Source organism: Physeter macrocephalus, chromosome 6 (genome assembly GCF_002837175.3).
Source record: "Physeter macrocephalus isolate SW-GA chromosome 6, ASM283717v5, whole genome shotgun sequence".
NCBI classification, from domain to species: domain Eukaryota; kingdom Metazoa; phylum Chordata; class Mammalia; order Artiodactyla; family Physeteridae; genus Physeter; species Physeter macrocephalus.
The window spans coordinates 43,479,671-43,501,466 of NC_041219.1; the positions used below are offsets into that span (position 1 = coordinate 43,479,671).

General features: G+C 56.9%; 1 protein-coding gene across 3 annotated transcripts; it reads right to left on the minus strand.

Annotated features, from left to right (window-relative positions):
* Positions 1 to 719: 719 nt before the first annotated feature.
* RAC2 (Rac family small GTPase 2) lies at positions 720 to 17,547 on the minus strand. Of its 3 annotated transcripts, none has more exons than XM_028490320.1 (7): positions 17,397 to 17,506; positions 15,216 to 15,287; positions 8,449 to 8,566; positions 7,674 to 7,736; positions 7,179 to 7,338; positions 3,542 to 3,674; positions 720 to 1,265 (listed from the first exon to the last, which is right to left on the minus strand). In XM_028490320.1, the coding sequence occupies exons 1-6, from the start codon at positions 17,408 to 17,410 to the stop codon at positions 3,544 to 3,546; spliced, it is 558 nt and encodes a 185-aa protein (XP_028346121.1). In that variant the 5' UTR covers positions 17,411 to 17,506; the 3' UTR covers positions 720 to 1,265; positions 3,542 to 3,543. The 3 variants fall into 3 exon arrangements, with proteins under 3 accessions (XP_028346121.1, XP_007111822.1, XP_007111821.1); XM_007111760.4 differs by having other exon boundaries at positions 17,376 to 17,428; XM_007111759.2 differs by lacking the exon at positions 720 to 1,265 and adding an exon at positions 2,143 to 2,911 and having other exon boundaries at positions 17,376 to 17,547.
* Between the last annotated feature and the right edge of the window lie 4,249 nt (positions 17,548 to 21,796).

A 21,796-nucleotide genomic window follows, 5' to 3' on the forward strand; every position in this document is an offset into this window, starting at 1 on the left:
CTCACCCCATGCCCAGTGAGTTCTGGACACATGATACAGCGGAAGGAACACAGAGCTGGGAGTCCTAAGACCTCAGTTACAAATGCTGTCAACTAACAGTAACAGAAGGCCTAACAGTGACATAAACAAATAAGTGGTTTCATTTTTGCTCTGTTCCCTTAACAAGGCAGCCACTGGCATTTGTTCAGCTGCTGACCAAAGTTGTGAAGAATCCAGGCTCTTTTTATCTTTCTGCTACTCCATTCTTAGCATGTTAGGTTGTATTTTCATGTTTGTGGCTTCAGGTTCATAAGATGGCTGCTGCAGCTCCAGACATCTCATCAGTATTCATCAGGGAAGGGGCCAGGGCAATGGTCAGTGTTGGCTGGGTCCCTTATTTTTTAATGGAAGAAAACAAAAACTTTCACAGGAGCTACCTTTCCAGCTGACTTTCACTTATCTCTTGTTAGCCAGAACTGTGTGAACTTGGAACTCCAGTTGCAAAGCAGGCTGGGAACAAGTATTTTTGTCTGGGGCTAAAATACACTGCTGCTTTGCACAAAACTAGAATCCCGTTAGCAAAGAGGATGGAAGCAGTGGTATCAGGTGGAAAAGTACAGCGTCTGCCTTAGTGAATTGAGCTCTAACTCCTGTGCCTCTATTTCCTTCTTTGCAAAACAGCGCTGTTAGTACTACATTGGAAGGCTGCTAGGAGAATTAAATGAGATCATATGTGCCGGGTGAAACCACGCAATGGTGAGAGAATTTACTTCCTGACTTTATTATTGGTATAAAACAAGGACTGTATCCACTGGGGTAGGCTCAGGGCAAGAGGCACATGGCAGAGGAGGTGTAAGCGCAGGAGGAGCGAGGGAGGTGGGGTGCAGCCAGGCCTTGGGGCCACCAGGATGGTCCTGAATTTATCTTGAGGCCCCGGAAGAGCAGGAAACAGAAAGAGGCTCTCCTCGACTCTGGCCCACTGGAAGGGGCTTCTCAGGGCTTTTAAACATTGGATGTTTTAGGGTGTGAGTTCTGACCCATACATGTCTGTATCTGTGTCGTGTGTTGGGGGGTGGGGCAGGGGTGTTAATGGTTTTTTGGTTTGTTTCAGAGAAGTAACTTTAAAAGCATAACGACCTTGTCTGAGCTGAAATTAAGAAAGACCACGCAATTTCCCCCCTGCACCCCATCCCTTTCAAGAGGGCTGGGTTCTCAGGAGGCCAGTGAGCTGAGATCTTGCATCAGAACTTCAGGACTTACGAGGGGCAGTGGAAGTGGCCAGGAGCCTGGAAGAGCAGAAAATGAAACCCAAATCATTTCACTGGCTGGGAACTGGGGAACTTCTGTGTTGTCAGGGACGGGGTCTTATATCTCTTTTTTTAATCCTTTATTTTAGCTTCTCTAGAGTGTCAGCCCCTGAGGGCAAGAACTTGGGTGTACCGCTGGACCACAGAACAATGCCTGGCACAGAGTAGGTGTTCAGTGAATTTGTGTTGAATGGATGGATGACATTTAGATAGAGAAGCACAATCGTCCGCAGGATTGGAAAGTCTGGCATTCGTGAATTAGCAAACACTGAGGTGGGACTGGCTCCATGCCTGTACCGTGGCGCTATAGGGATGAGCTTCGTAAATCCTTACAGCAGCCCCATCTCTCTTTTAAAGAAACTTGCCTGTGTTTTGTGCCTGCTGAGGCCGGCATTGCTTCCTTACACTGTTGGGACACTTTCCTGGGACCTCCAATAGTGGAGACTAGGGGTTTCTGGCTGCTCAACACCCATATTCCCAAGTTCTGGCAAAGCTCTCAGTCTCCCTTTGTGAACCAACCCATCCCTCCACTCTAGTGGGTATGGTTTTGAAAGGGCTGCCTCCGCTCCATGCTCTAGTGTGGCATGTAGTCCAGGCTTGACCAATCAGAACACAGCATTCTCCTGACAAATGTGATTGGTTGTAAAGACCTGAGCTGGTCCAATCAGAGTAAACCTTAATTAGAACTTTGCCTGGGGCAGACACTTGCTCTTTTTTGCTGAACTTGAAACTGGAAGGATGAAGCCCTTGAGAGTCACCTGCCTAAGAATGAACCAGACATCAGAAGGTACAGGAAAGTGAGCTCTGATGACATCATTTGAGCCCCCTTGATCAAGCTGCACCTGAAGTCATGATATTTCCAAACTTGAATCAGTAAATTTATTTTCTGCTTAAGCAGGTTGAATTGGGTTTCTATTTGCAATGACAGAAATCCTGACTGGCAGGGTCTGAAAGTTTTAAGACTGTCACAGGTAAATGCAGCTCAGGATCCTGTGAGTGGAGCAGAAAGACTTGAGAGGTGGCAGGAGTCAGCAGGACCCAGCCTTTTGATTGGCTGGGCAGGTGCCCACAGAGTTTCAGAAAATCTGAATGTTTTATGTTGTCCCCAAAAGGAGGACTAAGACCAGGAGAACAAACTTCTCAGACACTTAATTTAGCTCAGTAGGAGAACTCTCAGACAAGCAAGACCATCAATATTGGAGGAGACTGCCTCACAGGAGAGTGAGAGACCCATCCCTGAAGGAATATAAGTGGTGGCCGGGAACCATCTGGCCCGAAGTTTCCAGAAGGGATTCAGGTTTTGGGAGGGAGGAGTAAACAGGTAGATGATGCCATGTGTGGCATCTGACCACAGCAACACAGGGGTGGCTTATCGGTCCTGGGGCTCCCCTCTGGCCCCTGGGAAGGCAGGAGCATGAGGGGATGGGGACGCAGCACCTACAAATTCACACTCTTCCCCGGGGGGGGGGGACTCCAGCACAGAGAAGATGATGAACCAAGCTCTGCAGCCATCTTGCTAAGAAACGCCACAGGAAGGGGACAGCATGGCCAGCGGGGGTGCCATGGGGCTTTGGGTGGGGGCCCTGGAGGTTCAGAACCATCTGGCTGGGAGGGCTGGGTGTGTCCTGGAAGGGAGACAGGCAGTGGGTGAGAATTTGGGGCCAAGCAGAATCCACGGCCCACTCCCGGCTCTCCTGGCTCACGGCTCATTCCAGCTCCCAGCTTTTGCTCAAGGTTGGCCAAGTCCTCTCCGTCCTTCCTGTCCCACCCATCCTGGAAGCTTCGTGGGTGCCTCCAACCCCTACCCAACCCTCTTCTGCCCCAGTGGCCTCATAACTCAGTCTGTCCTACCTCCACCTCTATATGTGGGTGTCAGGTCTCCCCGGCTCACCCGGCCTCTTCCAAGGGGTAGGGGCTGAGGTATCTTTCTGCCGTGATCCTCCCCGCCCTGCTGCAGGGACGGCAGAGGGGGAGCTCAGTGACACCACGCTTTGCCTCAGGTTACCTGGCATTTTCTGACACTTTGAACCTTCCTTCTGGGAATTGGGCTCACAGAGCAGGACCGGCTCAGGCACATGAGCAACATGAAGCCCCTTTGATGGCCCCTCTTCTGTCCCAGCCTAAATGCCACTCCCGATGAAACCTAGGGCGACCAAACAGTGGCTGCACGCCTCCCTCCCAGCCAGAGCCAGCTGTGTGTGGGGAACGGGGGGAGGGGGAGGAGGGGGGAGGGGAGGGGAGGGAGGGGCTCTTACCCCTAGAGGATGCTGCAGGGCCGCTTCTGTGGCCGCGTGGGCTGGGGGCACAGGACAGCCCGGATCGCCTCGTCAAAGACGGTTTTCAGGCCTCTCTGGGTGAGGGCCGAGCACTCCAGGTATTTCACTGAGTCTGGGTTAGGGCAGCAAGAGGGTAGAGGCCTAGGTCAGGGCTGGGCAAAACCCCCTCCCAAGCCATACAACTGCACCGGCTGTGGTGGCCACCTGGGCTGTGTCACTCAGAGCAGGGTATTTACCCCTCTGTGCCTCAGTCTCCTCATGTCGGAAAGGGGGAGTTTTATTCAGAGGGAGAGGTTAAGACCCCCCACGAGAGCAGGTCTGTGTCTTTCTTGGACACAAAAGCCCTTAATTTAAGGAAGGATACCTTCCTGGCAAGAAAGGGGCTCAAGCTACGGTGACCAAATTTCTCAGCGCCTCACTTTCTTCTAGAAAATTCCCACGTGCCTGCCTCCGTCTTTCCCCGGAAGGCCTGAGGAACCCGTGGCCGGCTCACTAGGACCTTCCAAATGTCATCTAACCAGTCCTTCGCATCTCCCCACTTTACAGATGAGAAAACTGAGGCTCAGAAAAGTCACTTATCCAAAGTCACACACTAGACATTTCCCCTCCCCCAGGGGCAGCTGGGGGCCCTCAGCAAGAGGAATGGGAACTGGGGAGCACCCATTCCCCCGTGAGGGGACCAGCCTTCTCCCACGTGACCACTCAGGGCTGGAGCACGGGGCACAGACAGTGAGGAAGGCAGGCTGAGCCCCACTCCCAGGGGCAGTGTTCTGTGACCTTCTGGAAGGAATCTGTGCGAGTTCCTGTGTCCATTACAACCCAAGCAGTCTCCCTGAAGTGAGCAACTGAAAAACCCCCTCTGCGAGAGGCCTGGGGTCCGATTTCAGGAACCGGAGAAGGAGAGGGGCAGGAAGGGGGAAGTTTGCTATTCTGTGGGGGGAAGGAAGCAGACCAACACTGATCAGCACCTGCTCCCTGCCAGGCACTGAGCTGGATGCTTCCGACAACCCTGTGAAGAAATTCTGTGATTCCCGGCTTCCCAGGTGAGGAATCAGGCCCAGAGAGGGGATGGCCTTGGGCCAGAGACCCACAGCTGGGAGAGGGGAGCCAGGATCTCAGAAGGGGCAGCCCAGGGACGAGGGAAAGAAAGTGTGGGGCAAGGACAAGGAAACCAAGGCTCAGAGAGGATGTCACTTGTCCTGGGTCACACGCTGGATGTCTCCCTTGCACGTGGCAGCATTGTCCCACCAGGGAGCACAGGCGGTGGTCCCAGGGCTCGGCTGGCAGGTACGGAGCGCCCCGAGTTGGGCCTGGGAGTCTCGTCACCATAACCCTCTGTGCCCAGAAGGGTGTCACTAGGCATTTGGCCACTGTCTCCCTACAAGGGACCGTAGCCAGTGTCCACTTCTTTCTTCCACACCCTCCAGCTGCGTCCTCCCTGGCACCTGCCACCCTCCTGCTTCCTGGATCAGTAGTGTCTAGAGAAAGGGTCCTGATTGGGGGCCTGGCCACTCCAGGACCTCAGCCTGTCCCCCCTCTCTGCGCCCCAGTCTTCCACCTGTGGGGGCAGCAGACCACCCTGATCATGACTGAGGGAGCCACGCAGCCCGGATTCGAGTCTCGGCTCTGGCACATCCCGGCTGGGTGGCCTTGAGCCAGTGACTGCTCCCTGAGCCTCAGTTTCCTCCTCTGTAAAGTGGGGTGATGAGAGTCCCTCCTTCACAGTGGCTATGACGATGAAGCAGGAGAATGCACAGGCCCAGCACCCAGGAAGCGCTCAATCCTGTGATTAGCAGCTGGGATCAGAGCTGCCCCACAACTCATCACCCTGGACTGGTGGGCAGAGGCAGCTGCTGTCCTCATTAGCCTGCAGGTCCCCCAGGTCTCCCCCTGGGCCTGCACTGGTCCGAGGCAAGTTCAAAGTCATTAGTCACTGCCCCTGGCCACCCCCAGCTGGTATTGGCTCCAAGACAGATTGGCTAGAGGCCAAGGCAGGAACCCCAAGTCATCTCCTCATGAAGGAGAAAGGAACTTTAGGGAGTGTGTAGGCTGGCTAGTACGGATGGGGAAACTGAGGTCCAGAGAGGGGGAGCCACTGGCCCAAGGTCACACAGACAGTCAGTGCCAGGACCAGAATCCAGGCTTCCAGGCCCCATCTTATCCCAAAGCTTGTGCTTTAAGAAGGACGGGGTCTTCCCTGGTGGCACAGTGGTTGAGAGTCCGCCTGCCGATGTAGGGGACACAGGTTCGTGCCCCAGTCCGGGGGGATCCCGCATGCCGCGGAGCGGCTGGGCCCGTGAGCCATGGCCGCTGAGCCTGCGCGTCCGGAGCCTGTGCTCCGCAACGGGAGAGGCCACAGCAGTGAGAGGCCCGCGTACCACAAAAAAAAAAAAAAAAAAAAAAAGAAGGACGGGGTCAGACACAGGCTGGAGAGTCACTGTCTTGGGTAGAAGGAGTCCAGGGGTACAGGCTGTTCCGAAAGAAGAGAAGGCAGGGATGCAATCCCCAATATTTGTGAGGAAAGACCAGAGGGCCTGAGAGCCAGAGCCCCTAGGATGAGACAAAGGACCCAGGGTTTAAGTGGCAGCAGAGGCCCCTGGGAAAGACAGCCATGTCACTGGGCTAGTCACATGAAGGAGGGGGTGACGGCTGTGGTTTCTCTTCCTGTGAAGAGATGTGAGTCCTCAGGCCCTCCCAGTTCCGGCGGAAGGAAGAGTGGTAAGGCTGAGGGAGGGATGGGTTGCAGCAGGCCCCACCAATTCAGGGGCCAAACCCTGGGTCTGCAGGACCCTGTGGTGACGCAGAGCACCCTGGGCAGCTGGGTCACTGCTCATAGTGGCCAAACCCCACTGGTGGTCCCAGGCTCTTGGGCAAGTACCCTGTCCCCGGGCAGGTCAGGGCCTGACAAAGGACAGCAGACCTGGACGCCACGGAAGAGGCCAGACCCATCGGTCATCACCTCCCTGGTGCAGGCAGCCCTGAGCCACCACGAGGAGGCCCCCAAGCCAGCGGTTTGTGGTCCTGTATTCAAATCCTGGTTCTGCCACCTACCAGCTGCATGACCCTGAGAAGTCACTTCTCTGGCCCAGTGGCCGGGAGGCAAAGAGGAGTTGGGCTGAGAAGCCTGGAGGGTGAGGAATGGGGGGTGAGAAGGATGCAGAGGGAAAGGCGTCACCCTTCAAACCCAAGCAGAAGCACCGCCTCCAGGAAGCCTTCCCGGAAAACCCAAGCTTGACTTGGCTGCTCGTCCTCTGAGAAACCACAGCACACCCCACTCCATCCCTGCTTCTGTCTGTCCAAATGCACTTATTACAATATCTGTTTATGGATTATACGAATACTATAATAATAATTAACACAAAGTGCTTCCCATGTGCAGTGCTGCTCTAGGAGCTCATGGGTGTGAATTCATTCAATTCTCCCAACCACCCAGAGCTACTACTGTTGGCATGGTTCACTGATGAGGAAACATAGGCCCAGAGAGGCTAAGTGACTCCTCCAGGGTCACACAGCTAGTACACGGCACACCCAGGGTGGAATCGCACAGCCTGGCCCGGGAAGCTATGTTTGCAATCACCCTGCACCCAGCTCCCCTGTCTGAGCCCGAGCCCTGTACCGATCTCCTTGGCCAGCGCCAGTCCCTGCGGGTAAGTAATAGGCGCCAGCTTCTTCTCCTTCAGCTTCTCGATGGTGTCCTTGTCGTCCCGCAAGTCCAGCTTGGTGCCCACCAGGATGATGGGCGTGCTGGGGCAGTGATGCCGCACCTCCGGGAACCACTGGGCCGGTGGGTGGGGGCAGGAGGTTGTGCAGGGGGTAGGGGGAGAAGAGGGGCACCAAGTTGGGAGGAGATAATAGGGGGGCATGAGAGTGTGTGGGGAGGAGAGAGGACAAGTTAGCGAGTAAAGCTAACTATCACAGCCCCCTCTGAGACCCCCTCTGAGTCTCACCCCCAGTGCCCCCCGCCAGCCCTGGTTGGCGCTAGGGACCCTCTCCGCCCACATCCTCTGCTGCCCCAGAGGCAGGCCAAAGTCAGCGGTCCCTCCCTCCCGTGCTCCCCTCCCTCAGGGTCACCTGCCCCATCCCCCGAAGACCCCCGCTCCATCCTGCTCACCTTGGCCCGGACATTCTCATAGGAGGCTGGGCTGACAAGGGAGAAGCAGATGAGGAAGACGTCCTGGGAGGTCAGACAAGGGTTACTCGTGAGGGGAGGCCTGGAGGCATCCCACCTGGGCCCTCCCACACCTGGGCAGCCACTGAGGGCCGGAGCAGCCCAGGGGATGCTGGGCGCTTAGGATCCAGCAGAGTAGGGATTCCCTTCCCACCTCTACACCAGGCTGCTGCTTGTTTATCCAACACTTCCTAAAGGCCAGAGCCTGTTCTAAGTGGTTAACCTTCACACAACACTGTAGCGGTGCTGCTGCTACCCCATTCCACAGATGGGCAAAGTGAGGCTTACAAGGATGAAAGCATTTGCCATCTGGAACTCCAGAATCCATGCTCCTCACCAGGGACTCAATACCCACCCCCCCCCACCCCCCCATCTGGTCACCAGCCCCAGCGCTTTCCTGGCCACCCTGGAGAGAGAGCCCAGCAGCCACAGAGACACCTGCAGATGTGCCCCTATCACTCCTCCCCTGGCACTCCCAGAGCTGGCCATCCTGAGCTCCCATGGGTCCAGAGTCTGCCTGCCCCACCCACTGAGAACCAGGCGGTGCCAGAGCCCAAGAGGCAGAGGGGCTGGGAAGACGGAGGGCACGGTAATGACAGGGGACTGATGGAGGGCGGGGACTCCTGGAGCTGGGCCCTAAGGGGAGGGTCAGGGTTCACCAGGCAGAGGCAACAGGGCTGCAAAGCCCAGGACACGAGGAGGGGGAGGGGCAGCCTACCGTCTGCGGGTAGGAGAGCGGCCGGAGGCGGTCGTAGTCCTCCTGCCCCGCCGTATCCCACAGCCCCAGGTTCACGGGCTTGCTGTCCACCATCACGTTGGCTGAATAGTTGTCAAACCTGTGGGAGCAGGTAAGACAGAAGGATCAGCCTCCAGCCCCAGAGTCTGGGGACTGCCAGGACCCAGAGAGGGGCTACAACAGGACCAAAGTCACAAAGCACTACGCAGTTGGGGTTTATTTTTTATTTTTTTAAAAATACTGATCTATTACATAAGAAATTTTAAACGCGGGTAAGCATAAAGAGGAAAACATGGTCTCTACTGCTTTTCTGCCCTTACCTACCCTTTGGAGAGATGATTTTTCGAGGCTGCATAACATTCTCTCCAAGGCATGATCAGAATAAACTTTACCCACCTCCTAGGCTAGACGCTGCGGCTGGTCACCCAATATTTGTTGAACGAGTGTTCATTCCCATCTTAGGTTGGGTCCCCCCAGAAGCAAACCCTGAGATGAGGGAGTGGCACCCGTGGTTTATCTGGGAAGTGACTCCAGGCAGCCGAGGGGAAGGGACAGCAGCTATTGGGCTGTTACTGAGCGGGAACTGGGGCTCCGTCTGGCTGGGGCCACTGAGCTCAGGGCATCCCCCAGAGGAGGCAGAGAGCTGGGGTATTTATCCACCTTCTCCATCTCCCATTGGCAGAGGGAAGTCCTTGGGTATTAATTCCCTGGCCTTCCAGCTCACCCCTAGTGCACACCAAAAACTGTCAGTTACTGGAGATTTCAGGAAATGCCACTGGCGCACACTGGAAAGACACATGTTGAAGGAATAGGGTGGGGCAGAGGCTAAAATCTCCCTGCCAACACCAGAGAGGCCTCCAGGGCATTCACACAAGCTCCCACTGTGCGGAAACGTCCCAGACACCTCCCTCCCTGTCCCCGACCTGGAAAGAGCTTGTCATCCCCTCTCTCAGGCAACTGCTTTGCCTTGACTATGAACTGGTGTTAGTGTGTCTCTGTCCCGCCATGGGCCGTGGGCTCCGTGAGGGCGGGGCCCATGTCAGTTTCATCTCTGAAGACTCAGGACTGGCACCTAGTGAGTGTAGGCGGAACAGAGTTAAACCAAACTGAACTGAAGCCCTTGGGATGCTACCCCTTCCACGCAGCCCTCCCAGAACACTGCTCAGTGACAGGCTGCAGAAGCCGTAATGCTTCAGAGCAACTCCAAAGACATCTGTCCTGTGACAGGCAAACCCCCCCACGCAAAAAAGTGGGTAACCTGACATGTTTAACACCCCATGCTTGTCCAGCCTTAAGTTCCGCAGATGGCCCTGCTCCCTCCTGCCTGGAAAGTTCCTGCAAACGCCCCTCCCCTGGCTCCCCACTCTTCTTCTTTCCTGGTGCTGGGCTGACTCTTACTCATTCTCCCTCCAGTCCCATTTCAAGGTCACCTCCAGGAAGCCTTTCCCGAGCCCCAGCCAGGTCGGGGCCCCCACCCCGTCCCAACTCAGTAATCTGTGGTGAACTCAGCACCCAAACAGCAGACATCAAGCCTGGCTTGTTCCTCACTGCACCAAGGCCGGCATCGCACTTGGCACGTAGTAGGTGCTCTGTGGACCTACTCTTGGTACCACCCATACCATAGTGGGATTTCAGGCAGAAGGCACTGTTCAGGGAGACATCGCTGGGCATGATGGGGAAAGAAGTGCCCATGCTTTCTTTGGCTTCTGCCAGAAACACTCCTTTGGGATGAGCTTAGGATGCAGGAACACTCCTTTAATGTCCAGTCTGAAATTCCGACACCAAAAAGCCCCCCAAGATTCCTTGAGCCAAAAGCATCTGTCTTCTCTGAGCCAACTCCAGGGTCTCAGGGGCCGTGGCAATGGGGAAAGAGCTGGTTCCTGGGACTTGTAGCAGCACCAAGCACCTGCTCTGGGGCTGGTCAGAGGGCTAGGGACCTTCATACATTAGGTCTTGAAGTCCCAAGTGACCCAAGACAAAAGAACCTCAAGTTATTGCCATTAGACAGTTGAGGAAACCGAGGCCCCAAGAGGTCAAATAACTTTTCCAAGGCCAGCCAGCTCACAAGCGTAAGAGCTAGGATTTGAACCTGGCTTCCTCTGTACACTCATTTGTGAGCGAGAGAGTGGACAAATGCACTGCAGGAGGGTTGATTCGCCTGGGGATAGCCACCCAGAGGTGGGAGAGAACAGTTAAGTTCTTTGTGAAGCCTTGTCCTGGTTGTGTGACCCTGGGTAAGTACCCCAGCTTCTCTGAGCCTCACTTTCTTCATTGTGAAAAAAGCCCTATCTCTTGGGGCCATTAGGAGGATCCAGGGACAGAGGACGTTCAAGCCACCTCATGGGGAGATACCGAGAAGCTGAACAATCTCATCCTTAAACACCACTGGCCCCCCCACAGAGGACCAGCTGCCAGAGCCTGAGGAATTACTGCAGGGGCAATGATCCACAACTCCCGGGGTCCCCTACTTCAGAGACCCACAGGCAGCCAGGACCAGAGGAACCCTATACCACCACTGCGGCCAACCCTCACTCCCATTTTCCAGATGAGGAAACTGAGGCTCACAGACAGGAAGGGACTTGCCAAAGATCTCGCGGTCGGTTGGTGGCAGAGCCAGGACTAGATCCTGTTACCCAATTCAGAAAAGCTCATGGTGTAAGCATCACTGCGACTTCATGGCCGGAGACTCAGCGGAGTTTGAGCCGGGGTGTGGGGGCTGATTGGGAGCTGTGGAGAGGGCAGGGAGCTCACGCTGGCTGAGCACCCAGGGGTGCCAAGTGCTGTTCCAGGCCCTTCATACTTAGATCGTTTCAGTGAGCCCAGGAGGTGGATTCTACCATGGTGCCCATTTTGCACGCCAGGAAACTGAAAGTCAAAGCCCGAGAGTGACCTGCCCACGGTCACACGGCTGGAGTGCTTTCACCCAGAGTCTGTGTGGCTTCTTGCTGCACCCCCAGGGCTGCAGGCCCGGCCCTGACCCCAGCATGGAGTGGAGGAGGGGTATGGGGGGCAGGTGAAAGGGGGCTCAGCGCCAGGCATCACCCCCAAGCCTCCAGGGAAAAGAAGGTGGACTCACAGAACACAGAGACCACAGGGCATGCATGGCTGTGACTTGGGGACCAGGGAGGATTGATAGGTCAGGTGGGGCACGAACCGCTGCTGGATTTGGGGCGTGGTCCTCCAGGCGATGGGGAGCCACCGAGGGGCTTCACCAGGCAGGGGTTACATGATCAGCTTTGCATTTGGAAAAGGCCCTCTTGGCCACTGGGTGGAAACGTCTTGGAGAAGGGTCAGAGGGGAAGCTGGGAGACAGAGCCACCGGTGAGATAGGCGGGTGGCTGGAGGAGAAGGGGGAACGGAGAGGTGTCCCAGGTGGGATGCGAGGAGACAGAGGGCGTGTATGAGCAGTGGGGAGGCTGGCGCCAGCAGGACACGGTGCGGGAGTAACTCGCCCGGTGGCAGGAGTATGGGGCGAGGGGGAGGTGCGAGGCTAGGCAGGAGAGCTCAGCAGGGCCTCTGGTACGTTCAGCAGGGCCTCTGGTACGTCCACCAGGGAGGCCGCACATCATCTTGTCTATGGGAACCTGGGCTGGATTTGCCACTTTACAAAGGAAGGTGAAAACCAAGTACTGGCCCATCCGACCTAAATTAACCACCTGTGTTCTTCCTTCCCAGAGACAAGCCCCCACAGAGCTGAGCCCCCTGCTGGTGGCCTTCTCAGGACAGGCTGGAGCATGCCCTCCCTGCCTGCCAGGCTGGCCCTGTCACTACAGAGCACCAGCGATGTGCTCATCTCTGTTCCAGAAGCTGGTCTAGTGCAGCGGTCCCCAAACTTTTTGGCACCATGTCTTCCTTCATGAAAGACAATTTTTCCACGGAATGCGCGGGGGTGGCGGGGGCGGGGCTGGTCCAGGCGGTGATGCGAGCGATGCGGAGAGATGGGAGCCGCAGATGAAGCTTCGCTCACTCACCGGCTGCTCACCTCCTACCGTGCTGCCGGGTTCCTAACAGGCCGTGGCCCGGGGGTTGGGGACCCCTGGTCTAGTGAACTAGACAGACCGTGGCCCTGTCCTCATGGAGCTTCCATCCCAGCAGGAGAAGTCAGATCGGGAAGGGCTACGAAGAACGTCAAGCGGTGTGGAGAGATGGAGGGGGCCGGGGCGGAGGGAGGGGCTGCTTTAGGCAGTGGGTCAGGGAGGGGATACCTTGGCCGGGAACGGAGTGATGGAAGTGGCGAGTGCAGAAGCCTGGGGGAGGCTGGCGTGTCTGGTCCCCGAGGACCAGAATGGAGTAAGTAAGAGGTGGGTTTTAAGGGAGGAATTTAGGCCGAGGTGTTGCTCCATCGAATTTTCGCTTTTGAAAGCTCACCTGGGCTTCCGTTTGAGAATGGTCGTAAGCAGAGGGGAAAGGGGAGAACCCCTAGGTCACAGGTACCCGAGAGCAGGGTCTTCCTGCCTTGTCTTTGTATCCCCAACACCCAGCACAGGACCATCCCCAGAGCAGGCTTCGGTCTCCCCATCTGTGAGACAGGGCTTTGACCCTGGGCTCTTATCCCCCAACCCGCAGGCAGCAAGCTCAGCTCAGCTCTCTCGCTTATCCGATCTGGTCCACTGGCACATGCCTCCGGCCCCAGCAAACCCTACCACCCCCAGCCCCAGAGCTCTCTTGACCTTTATCTCTGTGCCAGAGATCTCAGGCTGCCTGTTTTCCCCAACTCTGCTCTCCCCGGCCGTCCCCACCCTCCACTGTCAAGGGCTCAGGGTGGCTTATTTTCCCCTCCCTGTCACAGGGGTGCAAGCACTGTAGCAGGAGCCCCTCTGGGGTCTTGTCCAGAGCCGAGAAACTCCGTATGGAAGACAAAGAGGGTGGGATACAGGCCTGGCTACATACCTGGCAGAGGGCCCAACACAAAATGAAAATGCAGGGACCCTTGTTCAAACATTAAGAATTTCAGGATGGGGGCATCAGAGCATTAACCCAAGTGCAGGACCCACCCGAGTGTGAGCCTCCCTAGATGGCTCACCCAGAAGCCGGCCCTGCTCTCTGACCGAACCCCTCAGAGTCCTGGGAAGGTAAACCCCGTCTGGTCCATTCTGTCTGTCCTTCCACAAGGTTGTCCAGGACACCCGAATCCACTCGGGGCCACCAGGGGCCAGTCTCTCCGGGCTGCTGAGAGCAACTGGCCCTACCTTGGCCTCTTCTGGTCCTGCCATCTTGCACCAGAGAACTCGCCTCCCATCTCCCTGCACGGGGAAGGGGCCCGGGCAATGAGCTCAGCATGTCCCAGCCCTGCCCCTCCTCTTAAAGAAAGGGAAACTGAGGCTCACCGAGGGGAAGCAACTGGTCTAAGATCTTTGAGCAAGTGGGCCCTCCAGCCCAGCTGCAACAGGCAGAGACAGGACACAGGTTGCGCCTGAACCGGGGCAGAAATCAGTTTTCCAGGCTTCCTACCCAGGTTTCTCTGCCCTCTCCTCGCTGCCGTCCTCCTGCCCGGGCTGGGGTCCCTGAGGCAACTGGAGCCAGGGCCAGTGTCCCAGGGAGAAATATCAGTAGAGGGAGCCCAGCCCACCTGGTGACCTCGGGGGACAGGCCCCTTAGCTGCTGTGAGCCTCAGCTTCCCCCGCAGGCACCCTGGGGCTAGAATAATAGCCACCTCCTCCCATGAGCATCAGATGAGGTCACACATGTGTGACATTTCATCCAGGGACCAGCACACAGTAGGCCCTTGATAGATAGTAGCAGTGATCCATCCTTCTAGGGCCTCTCCAGGAAGTTCAATTCAGGTAGACTCAAAACAGATATAGCGTGTCTAAGGCAATGTGTAGACTGCTCTGTGCATAAGACACTCTCCGAAGACAACGGGGAGACCCAAAAAGAACTGGACGTGGCTCCCTGCCCTCTGTAGGCTCATGATCATGGGAAAGGTGAGATAAAATCTCTCTGGGGAGTGAGAGACACTTTCAGGCTGGATCAGAAAGGCTTCCTGGGGGAGCAGGCACTGGAGCTGGCCTGGAGGTCTTAGACGTGTGGACACGGGAAGGAAAAGCAGTCCAGGCAGAGGGCACAGCTGGAGCAAAGGCCCTGAGGTGGAAATGCCCAGGGAGTGTTTGATGAGCAGGGGCGGGAAGCAGACGGGACAAGAAGCAAAGTACTGGCCTATGAAGCCAGAAAGGAAGGTGGGAGAAGGCCACACAGAGCCTTGGATGCTGTGCTATGGAGTTGGGGGGCTGTCCTGAGAGGCATGGGGCCACCGAGCATCGGTGAGAGCGGGCTCGTGCTTCCCACTCACCCCACATACTCCTACATACCTGTGTGTCAGGTGACAGCCCTGCCACCACATCTGACACGAGGGCAGGCCTCCAGGTGGCACTGCGCTCTCCCCCGACACACACGTGGGCCCTGATGTCTCTGCTCTCCCGGCGTCAAGGCCCTCCACTACTGGCCCCAGCCCCTCTGCCACCCTGCTTTTGCTCACGCCAGCCCTCCGCATCTCCCTGCTTGAAGGCCTCCTGCTCCCTGGCGCACCTTCTGCACCTCCCCACCCCGCGGCAGCCCCTCTCCCCTCTGGGAGCCCTCGGCACACATCCCGGCGCTGGTTGCTGCTTCCCTGGCTGAATCAGTGGGCAGCGCTACCAGGCAGAAACTGGCTGGAGCACGGCCTGGCTCACAGGATGTGTCTGAAAAGGGGGTGGGCTTGGTGATGCGTGTCTCCCCAGCCTCCGAGCGCCCCGCCCGCGCACAGAACTCACACGGTGGGGATGTACTCTCCCGGGAAGGCGTTGGTGGTATAGCTGATGAGGAGGCAGGTCTTGCCCACGGCTCTGAAAGACAGGAAGTTCGAGAGGACAGTGGTCGTGGGCCCTGCCCGAGACTCAGGGAGGTTTCTCGGCACCTGCCCAGTCCCCTAGCCCAGCCCTCAGAGAAGACCCAGGCCCCCCGCTCTGGGCCTCAGTGTCCCCGTCTGAGAATCCCTGTATCGGCGTTCTCACACCTAAGAGTCATCTTGGGTGTTTGTTAAAGGACAGACTTCAAGGTCCTACCCCAGAGATTCCGAATCAGGGGTGTGGGGTGGATCTGGGAATTTGTATTGTAACCGGGTTCCCCAGGTGACAATGATGTGAGACAGAGGGTTAAGAGCAGGGGGTCCCGTCCCCCGGAGGCCCCTGGTACCCGTCCAGGGCTCTGCCATCACTCCCCTGGGATCCAGATCCCAGCTTCATCACCTGCCCAGTGGTAGCACGATCTTAGGCAAGTCACTTAACCTCCCTATGCCTCAGTTTCCCCATCTAGAAAATAGGGTTAAGATGAGTTCATCTCATAGGATGGACCAAGAGGTAAAGTAGACAAAGCTGGTAAAAGAACTGAGCACAGTCTTGGCATAGCGTAGCAGCCAGCAAATACTGGGGAAAGCCTGACCCTCCTCTTTCCCTCCCACCTCACCATGGCAGTTAAGAGCATGGAGTTTAGGAATCAGAGAGACCAGGAGTCAAATCCCATGAGGTCCTGGGCAAATGACAACTTCTTTGAGCTTCGGTTTTCCCACCTGTAAGATGGGCCTAATATTACGGTTGGTGGGAGGATAAAATAGAGAAGTGCGACTAAGCCCAGGGCCCGCACATAGTAAGTACTAAGTTAGGAGCGATCGCCATTACTCGTGCAGTCTTAGCCCTCAGTCTGCTGGGCTGGGAGGGGGCAGGGGGAACAGGTAGCCCTGGGCCTTCCCCTGCCCAACTTGGTTTCATCACTTCCTGCTCCGAGGGGACCGGCTGCCCTCTTCTCCCCACCCCCTCCCCCCCGGACCTGCCAACAAGGTAACTCTAGGTGACTGGAACGTTGCCCTTGGCTTCCGCCCTCCCCTCCTCAGATCAGATATAAAGCAGAAGTGAGCAGGGCCGGACCCATGGGCAGATAACGTGCGTCAGAATCAGCGGGAGGGCTGCCTGATAAGCCAGCCCACCCCAGGCCAGGAAAGTCGAGTCGCTGAAGGCCTCAGGCTGCCTCAGTAGGATGGGAGGGTTGGATAAGAGGCCCGCCCAGCCAGACCACGCGGGAATGTGTCGGGGTTGGACCTACAGAAAACCCCAGGCGGTAGCTGCGGGCTGGACCCTCAGACAGTGCTGCTGGCAGGGACGAGAGATGGGCATATCAAAGCTGTCATTTTACAGATGAGGAAACTGAGGCCCGTAGGGGGACATGACAAGCTGAGGTCGCTGAGATCTAACAGCTGAGAAGGCGCCTCGGCTCAGCCTGGCCCACCCCGACCCCCCAGTCACCCTCCCACCCCCTCCTCCTCCTTCCGCGGCTCTGTCTCTCACGCCCCTCCCCCCGCGCGCTCCTCACCCACAGCCTCCACACAACCTCCCAGCCACGCAGGCTGAGGCTCGGGAGGCCGGCTTCACTGAACACACTTACGCGCGGGAAAACCAGTCAGAATATCTCAAGGGACCCCACATCCACCCTGCGGGCATGGGCCTTTTTCCAGATGGCCAAGCTGAGGTTCAGAGAGGCCACACAGCAGCGCAAGGCAGTGACTAGAGCCCAGGTCAGCCTGGGGACCCACCTCCCCGCCCCCCGAGCCGGCATCCACAGAATCGAAGCCTGAGGGCCCATGGGAGACCAGCCTCAACGCTCAGGGTGCAGGCGAGGGGCCCCAGGCACCCCCAACCCTAGTCCTGTACTCTCCACCCAGGCAGCTTCCGGGGTGAGGTGGGCAGAGAGAGTGGAGCTGTCCTCAGCCCAGCCCTGGGGTTCCCTCTGGGCCCTGGGAGAAAAAGGGAGCAGTTCCTCTGGCAGCCTCCCAGGGACCGCCCCCCATCTGCAGGGCGGGGGGCTTCCCTAGGGTCACCAGGGCGGGGGGATCCAGGGCTACCCCGGGACGGAGCTGTCAGCAAGTCCAGCCGGGTACCTACCCATCTCCCACCACCACACACTTTATGGCCTGCATCGCGTCCGAGGCCTGGAGGGCGGTGGTGCTGACAGCTCAGGGCCCGGAGCGCTTCTGCAGACACTGCGCTATGGAGAGCTGGAGAGGCACCCTGAGCAAGCAGCAGCAGCGGGACAGGAGGCAGGAGGAAGCGGAAGGGGAACTTACCCAAGCTGCGGCCCCCACGGCCGTTTGCAGAAGGCGGAGCGTGCGGTCTGGCCGAAAGGCTCAAGGGTGGGGTGGCCCTCAGGGGCTGGGCTGGGCCCCTGCCACCCCTGCGGGCATCCCTGCTCCGGGACACCAGCAGGAGACCTGGGGACCCTCTGGGCTGGAGACTCCCTTCCCTGGGCAGGGCCAGAGCTGTTCTCCAAGAACCTGAGGCTCCTAAGAATGTAGTTCACCTCGGTTTTGGTCAATAAGCATTTAATGAGCACCTACTGTGTGCCAGGCACAGGATCAGGTACTGGTGAGTCTAGGATGTGAGCGGGAAGATACGGCTTCATCACAGGTGTCCATAAGACAAGGCAGGAAGTGATGGGGCCACGGAGGACTGACAGGGAGGGGACCTCAGAGTTACACAGAGGGTGAGCTAGGGCCTTAGAGGTGGCCTTGAAGCTGGCACTTGATAGCTAGTGTCAGAGATAGGGCTCTCCAGAGGGGAAGACATGGATGCTCCCCAAGCGGGGGCCATTGTGGGACCCCCTGAGTGTGAAACGATGGGAGAGGTATGGGGGGGATATGATGGGGCAGGAAGGGAGGTGGGGATCAGCTGACAGAAGGGGAAACGTCAAGGGAAGTGATGGGCAGTGCCCCACGCCAGCCAGGCTCTGTGCTGGAGGCAGCCCTGGGGGAGCGGGCACCCTGGCTCAGGAGCCGTGGCCCGTTTGAACGATGCTGAAACAGAAGGTCTTAGAAGCCAGTTGATTCACTAGGATCGCCCAGCCTGAACTCAAACCCAGGGCCAGGCGACTCCAAACTCTTCTGTCACCCCGGCTGCCGTCTGGGGGACAAAGCCTGAGTTATGCAGTGGGTGGGGGGGGGGCGAGTGCGCTCCCTCCTCCCAGTTCACTCCCCCCATGCCCAGCACCCCTCCGGCTGCAGGGACAAGGGACAGGAGGGGATGGGCAAAGCCACTCGTCACCCATCCCGGGTGGGTCACTCAGGTCAAACTGGGAAACCAGCCAGAGAATTTGGAGCGCGGGGTGCTGGGCAGCCGGCGCCACTCCCGCTCTATCCCCCCCACCTCCCCCCCACACCACCCCCGTCACTCCAGCACCTGGATCTGAACCTTCCCAGACCTTCCACACAAGTTGCAGGGTTCCCAAAGACAGCTTCTGCCGAAAGGGAAATGCTACCTCCCCAAGGAGAATCTGAGCCGCACTGGATCTCCCCAGCGGGCTCCCAGTTCACTCTCCCCATGCCCAGCACCCCTCCGGCTGCAGGGACAAGGGACAGGAGGGGATGGGCAAAGCCACTCGTCACCCATCCCGGGTGGGTCACTCAGGTCAAACTGGGAAACCAGCCAGAGAATTTGGAGCGCGGGGTGCTGGGCAGCCGGCGCCACTCCCGCTCTATACCCGCCACCTCCCCCCCACCCCACCCCCGTCACTCCAGCACCTGGATCTGAACCTTCCCAGACCTTCCACACAAGTTGCAGGGTTCCCAAAGACAGCTTCTGCCGAAAGGGAAATGCTACCTCCCCAAGGATCTGCTCCAAAAACTTGGCCAGCCAGTGAGTAAAACCTGCCAACAAACTTTGACGTCTTCGCTCTGTGCTTTGCATGGGCTGAGCTGAGACAGTGGAAAGCACTTCACGGCGCCCAGCCGGGGTCAGGAAGGCCAAGCATCCTCCCATGACCCACCCTGGGCACCTCACAGGCCACCTAAGGACTGCGTTCTGGCTACTCCCCCAAATCCACATTCTTTTCCCAACCACTGCAACCCCGATCCCATAGGAAAAGCTCTGTGTTAATCTAACAAAAACAATGTACTAAGTGCAATGTGGGATCCTGGACTGGATCCTGGAACAAGAAAAGAAAAATTAAAGGAAGAAGTAGTAAAATACAAGACAAATCTGAAATTAGATAACACTATTGTACCAAGGTTAATTTCTTAGTTTCGACAAATGCGCTGTGGTTATGTAAACGCTGTGAACGTTAAGGGGAAACTGGGTGAAGGATATGGTGAATTCTCTTACTGTCCTTGCCATTTTTCTGTAAATCTAAAATTATTCCAAAATAAAATGTTTATTTAAAAAAGAAGAAAAGAAAAGAAAAAAGAATAATGCACCTCTTTGGAAAGACACAGCCAATGAGTATGGTCACGTGACTTGGACAGAGCTATATGTACTGGGTTTTACCCCCCATTTGTCCCCTGGGGTGGAGCTTCCTTGTGCAGTAAACAACCTACTCAACCACACATGGCCATGACAGCACTAAAATTGCACCCGCCCTCCATCCTGAGAAAGCGGCTTCTCCAGGACAACCCAAGCAAAATTCTTCCGGAATTAGGTCTACTCGACTCCCTCCTTCATTCCACGTGCACCCATTATACACCACTTGAAGACCTGGCTCTGGGCTTGGTACTGCTGTGGATACAAAACAAGGAAGACAAGAAGTTGCCCCTGAAGAACCTGTGGCCTGTAATGAGAGTGACTCAGGGACCTTGAGATGGCCCCGATCTGCCGGTGGCTCTGGGGCTGTGAGGATAGGCCAGGGTTGGCAGGGGAACAAGATAGGGAGTGAGGCAGCCTGGACGACAGCCACCAGGTGTCTGCGAGGCTAGAAGGGCAGTGGCAGTCTCTGCGTGCTTCCGGTGCAGTGACCACTGCTCTAAGCCCAGGCTGGTGGTGGCTCTATTTTTCCCCCACTTTACAGATGAGAAAACCGAGGCCCAGAGAAGTTCATGAATCTGCCCCAGATGATGCGGCACACTTGTAACCACTACACTGGAAGTGAACGTAGGTCTCCTTGTCCAATACTCTCGTTTTACAGATGGGGAAACTGAGGCCCTTGTGCATAAGACCAAGGCCAAGATGCAGCGGCCCCGGCCTCCTGTCCAGGCCTCTTCACCTTTTCTTTTTCTTTTTTGTTTTTTTGTCTTTTTTTTTTTTTTTTTTTTTTGCGGTACGCGGGCCTCTCACTGTTGTGGCCTCTCCCTGCGGAGCACAGGCTCCGGACGCGCAGGCTCAGCGTTCATGGCTCACGGGCCCAGCCGCTCTGCGGCACGTGGGATCTTCCCGGACCGGGGCACGAACCCGCGACCCCTGCATCGGCAGGCGGACTCTCAACCACTGCGCCACCAGGGAAGACCTTCTTTTTTGTTTTTAAATATCTATATTGAGACATAGTTTCCATATAATAAATGAATCCATTTAAAGTGCACAATTCCATTCATTTTCACAGATACGTACACCCATGAAATCTCCACCACAGTCAAGATGCCAAACATCAGAGAACATTCCCATTTCCATGGAAGGTTTCCTCGCACCGCTGCGCAGTCCATCCCCCCACCCCCTGCACCCTCACGTGGAAGCTCTGAGCTGCTTTCTGTCATTACAGATTACTTTGCATTTTCTAGCATTTCACATAAATGGAATCACGGTATTCGGCCTCTTGCACACGGCTTCTTTCACACGGCGTGTTTTTGAGATCCATCCGTGTGCTGTTGCATGAGCCGTGGTCCATCCCCTTTCATCAGTGAGCAGCGTTCCATCCAGGGATGTGTCACACTTTGGTTATTCATTCAGTCAGTCCTCTTTTTTTCTTTTTTTTTTTGTTTTTGTTTTTGCAGTACGCGGGCCTCTCACTGCTGCGGCCCCTCCCGTTGCGGAGCACAGGCTCCAGATGCGCGGGCCCAGCGGACACGGCTCACAGGCCCAGCCGCTCCGCGGCATGTGGGATCTTCCCGGACCGAGGCACGAACCCGTGTCCCCTGCATCGGCAGGCGGACTCTCAACCACTGCGCCACCAGGGAAGCCCCATGTGTACGTGGAAGCTCTGAGCTGCTTTCTGTCATTACAGATTACTTTGCATTTTCTAGCATTTCACATAAATGGAATCACGGTATTCGGCCTCTTGCACACGGCTTCTTTCACACGGCGTGTTTTTGAGATCCATCCGTGTGCTGTTGCATGAGCCGTGGTCCATCCCCTTTCATCAGTGAGCAGCGTTCCATCCAGGGATGTGTCACACTTTGGTTATTCACTCAGTCAGTCCTCTTTTTTTCTTTTTTTTTTTGTTTTTGTTTTTGCGGGACGCGGGCCTCTCACTGCTGCGGCCCCTCCCGTTGCGGAGCACAGGCTCCGGATGCGCGGGCCCAGCGGACACGGCTCACGGGCCCAGCCGCTCCGCGGCATGTGGGATCTTCCCGGACCGAGGCACGAACCCGCGTCCCCTGCATCGGCCG